This window comes from Protopterus annectens, chromosome 4.part0 (genome assembly GCF_019279795.1).
Source record: "Protopterus annectens isolate FY-2018-M chromosome 4.part0, PAN1.0, whole genome shotgun sequence".
NCBI lineage: Eukaryota > Metazoa > Chordata > Ceratodontiformes > Protopteridae > Protopterus > Protopterus annectens.
The window spans coordinates 1083806053-1083818139 of NC_056733.1; the positions used below are offsets into that span (position 1 = coordinate 1083806053).

The 12087-nt window shown below is 41.4% G+C and overlaps 1 protein-coding gene across 1 annotated transcript in view; it reads right to left on the reverse strand.

The window, feature by feature from the left end:
• Window positions 1–12087, reverse strand: part of WDR55 (WD repeat domain 55) — a 464497-nt gene that overhangs the window by 332545 nt on the left and 119865 nt on the right. The window contains exon 3 of the mRNA XM_044069028.1: window positions 10258–10412. Coding sequence (XP_043924963.1) covers window positions 10258–10412 — 155 coding nt within the window. The remainder of the gene's footprint in view (window positions 1–10257; window positions 10413–12087) is intronic.

Genomic DNA, 12087 nt, shown 5'->3' on the forward strand with positions numbered 1-12087 from the left:
GAAGTTAGCCATTTCTGTCTTAAGAAGCATGAAGTTGGCTTTGGAGAAGTTCTTAACGGTGGTTTCCTTAATGAGGGGTGTGGGAGGTATAAAAAAAAAAAATATATATATATATATATATATATATATATATATATATATATATATATATATATATAGATATAGATTATAGATATATAGATATATATATATATATATACATATAGATATATAGATATATAGATATATATATATATATACACACATACATACATACACACACACACACACACACACACACACACACACACACACACACACACACACACACGCATATATCTCCCATCATGTATGTACATATATATATATATATATATATATATATATATATATATATATAGATAGATATATATATATATATATATAGATTAGATATATATATATATAAGGTGTGTGTACTAGGCTAACGGCCCTGGAGCCTTTACAAGCCTAGCCCATAGGATTAACCTGGCATCATGCCACCCGACAGTAGTCCCTTGTGCCTTTGTCGAGTAGAGCCGCTGGAGTGATCCCTGTGGTGAATTTTCTATTTCCCATCCACTCAAGATTTCTCTTGAAGAGAGCCAGTGAGATGCTCTGCTTGACATGCATGGGAAGGCTATTCCATAGCATGGGCAGTCTCTGGGTATCCTCTCTGGGAACCTGTCCCTCCAACACGTTCTGTTGATTGTGGTAATGAGGTTGAGGTCTCTGGAGTGTGTGGTGTAGAGGGACTGGGATTGCTTTAGATGTAGCAATTCAAACAGAGTTGGGTCAGACATGACTTCGCAGGTTAAGCAGAGATCGCCTCTAAGTAAGTGATATGAGAAAGAAAATCGGAGTTTAAGTCTGTCCATACAGGACAAATGTTTAAGGCCTGGGATCCTCTTTGTGAGGTACTTTAGCCTCTCCAGTTGTTGCAGGTGTCTAGTGAGGTACATGCCAAATGGGGCATTGTACTCTATGATTGGCCTAATGAGGGAAGAATAGAGGGAGACAATGACTTCCTTCTTCCTGGCTGCAAAACCCTTGAGATGTACCACATAAAAGGACTTTCTGACCACAGTGGCAATGTGGTGGTCAGAAGAGAAGTCGCTGTCAACCTGTGTTCCAAGATCTCTTACAACACCTTCTGTGTTCAGTGAACTACCATCAATGTGGTAATTCAAGGGAACTGGGTTTTTTCAGAGAGGGATGACAACACATTTTTTGGCATGGAGCTTAAGGCCATGGTTCCGACACCAGTCGTTGGTCTCACTGAGGCCTTTCTGAAGGAAGCCAACATCACTTGGGGGAGTAGCATCTCCCATCTTCCAATCATCCACAGACTTTGTCAGCCACAGTCCCCTCGTGCTGGCCTGGGCTTCAGAGAAGTAGATACCAAACAGGAGAGTACCCAGGACCAAATCCTGTGGGACTCCAGTCGTGACTGGTCAGCAGTCTGACTTGGAGTCAGCTACTTTCACACTGTGGGTTCTCTCTGTGAGACAGTTTGCAACCCACCTAGTGATATAGGGCTGTATACCTAGTTTAGTGACTTTTTCTATGATTCCAGAGTGGGGAATGGTATCAAAGGCCTTGGCCAGATCAAGGTAGGCTGTATGACCACCTTGACATCATCCACAGCTCTAGTGACAGACTCAAAGAAGTTGAGCAGGCATGATCTACCCTTCACAAAAACAAACTGTGTGGGATCCAGACTTTGGAGATTCCCTATATCCTTGTTTATTAGGTCCATGATGATGTGTTCCATAGCTTTGCATATCAGACTTGTCAGGCTAATGGAGTGATAGTTCCCAGGGTTTGTAGTCGCGCCTACTTTGTGGAGAGGGATGACTGTAGCAGTGCGCCATTTGGTAGGGACAAAACCTGAGTTGAGGCTGTGACTGAACAGGGCACACAGGTGTGGTGCTAGGTCACTCTGTCGTTCATGTACAACACAGCCAGGGATATTCTCAGGTCCCATAGAAGATGTACTCCTGGCCTTGGACAGTGCTATTTTAACCTGTGTAGCAATAATACTGGGTGTCTGGCAATCTACTGGTATTGTGATTGGTCCTTTGGGGGGGGGGGGCTGAGAGGGGTCACATTAGCACTGAATCTGTAGGACAGTATATTGCCAATATCTTTTGGCTCGGTATAGGCGGTACCATTACGCAGTAGCTCAGAGTACATCTGGGTATTGGCGTGGAGATTATCCACATACCTACTGAAGGCCTTGTGTTTGCCTTTCCTATCCGCTGCAATTCTGTTTTCATAGCTAGCTTTAGAAGACTTGATGAGTGATCTCAATCTTTTGTTGAGGCCAATAAGGGAGTTGTTCTGGTCTTGGGACTTCACATTTTTCCGCATCAGTTTATTTGTTCCATTATCGTGTTTGTGCATGGCAGGGGACCATCACATTGGCTTCCTGTTTTGGAGGACAACGTTGATCATGGTGAGATCAATGCATATGTTCATACAGTGCATTGGTGTATGATCTGGTGGTCATGCAACTATTCTCCATTTGCATGGGTGCTATGAACTTAGCCACCTCTGTTTTAAGGAGCCCAAGGTTAGCTTTGGAGGTGTTTTTCATGGTGGTTACCTTTGCAGTGGGGTGGGGGTGGATTCCCAAGGTGATTAATTTGTGGTTGGATCCACACCTCAGTATTTTGATATGTGGACCCAACAAGGTCATGTATGTCACCACATACATCAGGGACAGTTGCATCCACCGCCCTGAGTATTTGTGTGGTGTGGTGTTCACTATGTGCCTGTGCATCCACGACAGCATGGAACATGCGTCTGATGACTCCTTCTGTGGCACTGGCAACAGTGGCCCAATGAACAGCATTCCTCCTGCAAGCACCCCTGTCCATCTGCCTGTGTGAGACCTTGCCTGCACACTGGCTATGGCCAGCATCTACACTCACACCTGCCATAGTCACCACACTAGCCTGTTCAATGCCACCACCTGCCAATTGTCCATCTGTGGCCACTGGTGACAGGTTATGTGTGGCCATTGTCACTGTGTGCAGTGATGGCGTGCACAAGAGTGGGATGCCAACTAATGGCACAGATTCAGCCCCTGACAACCCCACCTGTGCCTCAGTATTCCTATCATCATTGGCAGAGTCTGTAGAGATACTGACATTGTTTCGAAACAGGGGAGAACCCAGACCCCATTGCCACCTGCGAGAGGAAGAAAACATATGTACATTAATACCTGCACTTTGAGGTTGGCTGACACACACACACACACACACACACACACACACACACACACACACACACACACACACAATTACAGGTGAGGTGGCACAAATCTATTACACAGACCACCCATTACCTACATGGTGACATGCATGGCACACGGCTGTCAACATCATGCATTGCAGCCAGTTGTACAACATGCAACTGGCAATACAGAGCTCTGGGATACGTGAATAGTGTTTGTATGCGATGGTCGTTCCCCAGCACAGACTGCAGCCATGTACACATCATTGCTGTCCATCTGTATAGCACAGTGGCGAGTACTACAGAATATACCTCACAACTGTACATATCCTCACAGGATGTGTAGTGGTCTGGCTCATGTCTGCTCTATTTCTCATAACCCCCGTGTTTCTCCGAGACATACATGGAATGATCTAAGGAGTAACATCACTGATTAATGACATACATGCGAGTGTCAGATCTGCAAACGAGCAGTGAATGTATAAGTGTACACAGCCCCATTAACATGCCATGTCCTTGTAATATAGAGGATGAAACCACAATAATGCATTCAAATGTCACCCATCTTCCATGTGATATATGACCTGTGCAATCCAATCGATAAACAAATACATTGGATACGTTTAAAATGATGACTGCAATATGTACAATATGTTGATTAATTATGCATGCACACAATTAAAATGACAAGATGTTGAAGCAACTTTTAAGTGGCTTACAGTATTCACTCTCCTTGTGAAGGTGTCCATCACCATGGCACATCCTAACTTGGCATTATTTGGCTACTCTTCCATGCAAAGTCACCCAACTGTCAGAATGCATGGGCAGATCATGTGCACAGCCCTCATCAGGTCACACTTGGGTTTTCTATCTAGTGTAAGTCTAGGCTCTGGCCGGGCCAATCCATACCTCATGTTTGTGCTCAGGTGGAGCCATTCTTAGGTAGCTTTGGATGTATGCTGCAGTTCTTTGTCATGTCAAAGCCTGACACACCTCCTCATCGTCAGCGATCTTGCAGACGCCCGATGGATTCTAGACAGAAGTGAGTGTTATTAGGAAATCTTCGGAATTCCCACCACCACGGCTACAAGGCCCTGTTCTGTCTGTGGAACAGCAGCCCCACAGCAGGCTGCTGCCACCAGTGTGATTCACCATGGGGATGCTGGTGTTCAGGTTATGAGAGGTGTTGCTTGTGCACCACACATACCTGTTGGTATTGTGGCTGTGAGGTCGATCCCTAGTCTCATTACACCATAACACATTTTCACACCTGCCTTTGGGAGACATGATGTGCTGTATAGCAATTTGTATCCACCCCTGGCTGTTTCTGGTGTGTGGATATGCTTCCATCTTCTGACTCTACCCCATAGGCCAGACGTATGCAGAATATGAGAGAGTGTTCTCACAGGTAGTACTGAACACCAGTACTACCAAGTAGTTCCTACAACTCTCTTGCTGTTGCTGTATGTCCCCTGGCAACCTCCCTGGCCAAGTCTTGATGTGTTGTCATCATTTTTGGAGGAACATCAGTTTCTTGTCAACAGCAATACTGTCCCATATTCACTCCACCTTTTGACAATGGTCTCTACTGCATTCCATGGTGTATGTACTGCTGTGGTAATGTACCCCACTCTTGTCAGATAGCTTTCAAGATCCCCTTGCTGCTTTGTACGCGGTCTGCAAGCCATGGCTGTTGCAGGCAACTGAGCATATTTCATGGTTATCCCACTTGGACAGCAGACTGTTATTTGGTGTTAGTCAGAGTGCCTTTACTTGATGGCTTTTGTGTTCCCAAGCAGACTGTAGTCAGTAAATCACAAGCTGCTGCAATGACATTCTTTGAAGGGTGTGCACACATATGCATCCAGCATATTGTAAGATTTGTATACTCCATATCTGGTGGCCAACAGATTGATTGTTCATGTCATAGGTCACATTACAGTTCGGAAAAGATGAGTACTGACTGAGGTTAGTATACTGTGCCTCTGTCTAACAGTGACACAGAAGTGATACCCGGGGTAAACCTACGATCTCCCATCCACTCATCAAGATTCCTCTTGAAGAGAGTCAATGAGGGACTCTGCCTAACCTGGACTGGGATTTTATTTCAGAGTGAAGGGAGACTCTGGGTTATGAATCTGTCCCTCCAGCATGTCCTATTTATTTCAGTGCTGAGGTCCAAGTCTCTCGAGTGCATAGCTCGATGGGATTTGGATTTTCTGAGGTGCAGCATGTCCATTAATTCCGGGTTGGACATGGCTTTATACGTCAGGCACAGATCGCCTCTGAACAGGCAGTATGCCACTGAGTAGAGCTGGAGTTTCTTTAACCGGGCAGCATATGGCATCTGTTTGAGCCCTTTGATCCTCTTGGTGAGGTACTTTTGGGGTCTTTCCAGTTGCTGCAGGTGTCTGGTAAGGTACAGCCCAAAAGGGGCATTGTACTCAATTATGGGCCTGATGAGGGATGAGTAAAGAGGCACGATAACCTCTCCTGATCTAGATGTGAATCCCTTCATGATTAGGTGGGCTATATAAAATGTTTTTCTAACCACTTTGGCCACGTGGTTGTCAAATGAGAGATTGCTATCAACTTGGGTCCCCAGTTCCCTAATTACTTCTTCTGTACTTAATGGATTACCACCTATGTGGTAATTTGTGGGCACTTTGTTTTTCCCAAAGGGGATGACTATACACTTTTTGGCATTTAGCTTGAGGCCATGGCTCTGGCACCAGTTGTCTGTTTCTATGAGGCCCTTTTGGAGGATGCTTGTGTCGGCTGGACAGTCGATTATGGCGCCCAGTTTGCAGTCATCTGCGAACTTGGTCAGCCACAGTCCTTCCGTGTTGGCCTGTACCTCAGAGAAATATATACCGAACAAGATATAACAATACTAACTAATTATACAATAACATTTTTATAGATAGTTTTTAAGGTTCTTGTACACAGACCTGAAGTCCAGAAAGACGAAAGCGATATTTGTTAACAATAGGTTATGAAAACAGAATATGATTTTTACAACTGATTTTTTTACATGCAAACTGTATATATATATATATATATATATATATATATATATATATATATATATATATATATATATATATATATATATTTATACATATTTTTTGATTGCCAAATGGACTAAGGTTGATATATTTCCAGACATATTGTCTTGGATAAAATCACAGACTTAATAATCTACTTAATAATCTGGTTAAATAAGAGGTACCACATCATTATAAATTTTATTTACATAAGGGTTATATTATTATGACGGCTCCTAAGTACGGCAGGACCAGCTCGAATGTCACACTGATGGGGGAAGGGATGTGAATTTAACATGTGTGCCAATAACACTTTGTTTTACAGCACCACTCCCTTGCTTGATTATATTTAGAAAGCTTGTGAAGAAAGTATTACTCTATTTTTGTTTTACTTGGATCGCTTGTCTGTGTACTTAAGGGATTTTCGACTGGAAACAGACTGCCTGCCTTGCTTGGATTACTTTCGAATACTCAGTAATTCTGCACAATTATATATTTTTTATTATTTTTATTTATTTTTTCTTTAAGACGAGTTTAAGTTTGCTACTTCTACTACTATTGTCTGATCTGATTAATATACAGTGATTAACTAGAGATATATGGACTAAAAATCTTCCACACAGAGAAGTTTCTTACACTGTTTTGTACATATCTAAATACAACGCACAAAAGGTTCCACAACACTTTTGTTGTATGCCTCTATTGCAAGACATGTTTGAAAAAGCAACAGTAATTCCTATAGCTCAGCTGGTGTATTGGTACATTCCTCCCATTAAAATGTTCAGGGTCATAGGCTCAACACTTGGGACTGTTTTTTTTGATTAATGTTAAATGACCTGGTGGCAGGATATGTTCGTTAAAGCACTACAACATCTCACAGGTCAGATGGTATAGTGTTATGTTGGTGTGAGTGTTGAGGACACTGTCCTGGGTTTGAAACTTGGTAGGGCTGTCTATTTTGTTGCTGGGCAGAACTAGGTCTGAGGGATACAAACTGATTAAGGCACATTTATGCATATCATACGTACAATGTTATATTTAAGCAATAACCACAGCTGGGTGTGGGTAATGCTGGATTTACCCACAGTTTGTGTGGTTTTGTCACAAGGGCAATGCCCTCAACCATACAATGCCAGCACTGCCCAAACCCAGCCGTGGGTTATTGCTATTAAAAGCCGACACACTCTGGCTAGGCTTATAAATGCCCTCGGGCAGATAGCCTAGTACCTACCTATGAACCTATGATGACATTTAAGTAAACAATACTTACCTTTCTTAAATAAATGTCATTGTATCATGCCTCCATGCTGCCCTTCCACAGTTTTCCGGTATCCTGGGCCATTTCTGATGTACTGCACATGCGTAAGGGACATGTTCCCACACTTACGCAGTACATCAGTGCTGTGCAGAGGTAGCGACAGAGGTAGGGGGATCTCTATTGCTTTTTTTTGTTTTATATAAACATATCTTGGTATGTTATACGAAGTGATGAACTCTTATGACATAGTGAGACATATTAAAAAGGCAACAGAGATCTTCCTTTCTCTGTTGAGAGGAAGACCTCCATTGCATTTTTTTATGATATCTTGCTAGGCTATACGAGTTCTTCAACACGTCACACATAGCGAGATATGGTCAAAATACAGCGGAGATCTTCATTTCCCCATTGCTATCTCTGCAGACTGGAAATACACACAGGTGATATACAAATGGAAACAGTCCAGGCATCTGGACCTTTTTACATCTGCATACTCTCAGAGTTGCAACAGGCAGTCTGTTTGGGCTGGCCAATTAGCGTACTCATTTCTGTATGTTAATGGCCAGTCATTGTATGATATAAAATTAAATATTTACGTACACATTTATACTTTTACATTTACCTTCCATGACATCTCCCTATGTGCTTTCATTACACTATATTCTTGTGCAACTATACTGTATGGGGCACGTGTTTAAATGGGGGTTTCACAACTTCAGTACATTGACACCTCACATCTGGGCCTACTACACTACTCTGGTTGAGAAATACATGTTACTTAATACATAAATATACAAATAAATTAAAATTGTACTGATTTCACATACAAAATGGAAATGGCTTTGGTGGGGCTCGAGTCGTGAATGACTACATGCAAAGTGTATGTTCTAACCACTACACTACTGCTTGTGTTGGATGTCTATTGCTATTTTACTTCTTGTGCCCTTTAAGCTGAGCTAAACATAGTTAAGCAATGAGCACACCTGTGCAGCTACGCTTAAACTTTATTGCAGATGTGGAAAAAAAAAAAAAAACAATTTATTTGTTGGGGGCTGTGCTTTGCAAATGTTGATAACGTAACTTTTTACAGTATATCTGGATATTTGCCTTATATTCTTGGTCCACTTTTCATAAACCTGTGGCTTTCTGGCACATCATTAAAGAATGAAGTTTGAAAATAATGACAAGACATTTGCGTTTTAGACTTCATACCCTTCAGAAAATCCATGCCAATGCAAAACCTGTTATTTTATCAACTTTCTAAGTTTATAATAGCAATATTTAAAAGTTGTCCCCCTTTTTTATGCCTTTTTCCAGATTTCTTACTCTAACAGGTTGGGGGGGATGACGAGCGATCTTGCTCTTTTTAAACTGCCGTACGGCAATTCTGGTGTGCAGGGGGCATGTGTATTATGAGAGCACTGCTCTCACACATGCCCCCTGCACTCGTACACATCCCCGTGTACGTATTAGAGCACGGCAGCACGCCTTGATGAATATGCATGGCACACTGCCATGCTGCATGTGAACAGTCCCTTCCACGCATGAATAAGCTATTCCTGCACAGAAGTTTGCTTTATCCTGTGGACTGTGATAATTATAAGACTCAATCAGACAAGATTAGAAAAAGCTGAGAAATGCGAAGAGAAATAGAAATTAGAACAGAAAAGAAAGAAGCCTGTAGGGCTACCAAACATGCAAAATCTAGGATTCTTCCAATTAAGTGTTTGGATAGGTACTTTTATACTTCACAAGATTTGTCCTTGGGTAGATGGTAAATGTTGGAGACATGATGGGGAAGAGGGAGAAAACTGAGAACATGTTTTCTAGAAATGCAGTAAATTACCAGATTTTAAAAGTTCTCTCCATACTAATTTGTCAGAAATGTTGGGGAGAACAAATGGTAGTAAGCAAAAAAATGATTTGAGTTGCGATATAGAATCTGAACTGCTTAGGCATAGTAAGGGGTAAGGACCTTAATGCTCCTATACGCCAAAAAAGCTACTAGAAAACAGAAATCAAACATCTGAAGCAACTACAATATAATGAAAAGGAGATCATAAAAACAACTGGAAGCTCAATCTTTAGAAAAGGAAAAGCGCAGATTTCATGGAAATAAATGGAGTTTGCGTGAGCTATACATGCAAAAGAAAGCTCAAGAGATGGAGCTGGGCTTCAAAGATTCAATTAAAAAATTCAAAGTAAACTGTCATTTAGGACCACACATATGTAGCCTAAACAAAATGTTGTGCTTCAGCTCCTTCTTGAGATTACAAACAGAAAGTAAAACACATACAAGTAAAATAATTAACACAACTAACATACAAACCTACTCCCAAGTACCCTACAAAAAGAGCAGAAATACTTTCAACACGAATACAGAATAAGTATACCCTCCCCTAAGTTATAATAACTGCCCCGTTACAGCTTGCACATTGCCCAAATTGTCTGCCTAATACGGCATATCACTAGAACGAGCTCATACAGCCGCTGCCTTGCAGGGGGCTGACATTTTTTTTCCTTGAAAGAAAAGCAGGACCTCAGCAATTAACGTAATGTGGGAGGGAATGTATACAATTACAAATAAAAATATACTGCCCAATGACAACAATATAAACTATTAAAACAAATTTTCTACCAATGCACGAGAACTCATGTTACAATTTAAAACATGAGGATTAAGTTTGGGAAAGACAAGATAATGAATGGCCTTACACAAAGACATCTCCATCCACATCTCCTGCAGCTATGATTTGCTCTTTGGGATGAAAGTCTATTGTATTCACTATTGCCTCAAAAGCAATGTCCTCAGGAGTCTCTCGGATTCTTGGTTCTTTGGGCTCCTCTGGCTCATTATCTTCACAACTTCTCTAAAGATGAGAAATGTAAATGTTATTATAACAGCCTGCTTTACTAATACAGAATCTGCACATACTTCTGCATACAGTACTGTGTAGCACAGAATAAAAATTAAGAGCACCCTACATCTGGCAATGTTTCTTTGTAAATACTTCTAGACTGCACGGCTCTTTTCTCCAATATAGCAAGGCAGGCATAAGCCGATGTTTGACACAGCACCAGAAACATTCAATTACAGACTGCAAGCGATATCCATTTTACTCGCACTTTGTTTTTTAGAAAGCATTACTGCTGTGGTTTGGTACATGAAATGTTATTTTGTGATTTGTTCTTAACACCTAGAAGCAGAGACACAATACAAGCACAACAGATGTCCATCATGTTTTAAGCATGGCTGGTAATACCACAATTACCAGCTTCATTTCTGCTACAATCATCTACATACTAACTGGCAAATAACTTGTGGAAGGTAAGGGAGGTGCAACACGCATACACACACTACAGATACGCAAGTATGCATGTTCCATTTGATTCTAAGGTTACCTAGCAGACAGAGAGTACAAATGGTTGAGGACAATCACTGGCTAAACATACAGATGACAAACTGGAGATATATTTGTGCAAAAAAAATTTCAAATTAATTTGCTGAGTATTTTATCCATGGGGTATGACCCACTAAGTTACAAAAAAATGCAGAAACCATAAAGGTGGTGCAATACAGCTGTCCACATTTTAGCTTATTCCATATGATGGGGTTCACCACTGCTTCCTTGGTAGAAAATTATACAATTGGTATGACTATGCATGAGTGTCCAAGTCAGAAACTTTATCAACACAACCATTCACACTTTCTCACTCTAGTAATCTCCCTTGGAAGCTGGGATGTGCAAAGTTACTGTACTGGACCATGCATATGCAAATTTCTACATGCTTGTAAGACACTTCCAGCACAGCTGCTGACTCCCATTCCAAGGTGTTACAACATGCAGGGTCTTGCAGCATCAAGCATACTTCAGTCAGTCGATGACTCTGCAGCCTGTCTGGTTATAGTCAGCTGACCAAAAACAGCCTTTTGACTTCACTTTTTTTTTTTTTTTTTTTTTTTAAAGCTTTACTCCCCGGTACTCTAATTTGGGGGTAGTCCCCTACACCCAACTAAATTATAACGAACTCCAAGATCATAAATCTTCAGGGAAGTGCATTTCTAATATTTGACAATTCAGTTTGACATATGATCTCATGTTAGCGGGCTTCAATAAAACCTAATGCCTGGAAAACTGCACATCTATGCTCCGACAGGCTGGATCTGAAGGTATGTTATAAAGACGTTATCACTAATTCATGGCAGGATATCTGTAAACAATACGATCATGTAGGAGAATATTACAAGTGTGACACTGGCTCAAGCAAACTTTTTCCCATTCCCTCAGACTCTAACCATCCAAGGCACATGAAAATATTGCTAAAAAAAGGAACACCACCAATTACTTTCTGTACATTCAAGTCTGGCAATTGGGTGTGTCCAGGCTGGAAAGGTTCCACCTGCAGTGGAAAACTACACAGAACAGAATTCCACTGTAATTACAGCAAAGTACAGTTCTGTAAGTGAATTTACTAGAATGGTAGATGTTTGAATGGACCACTGTTGCAGTAGTTGGAGTACAAGTTACATCCTGCCAAGGATAT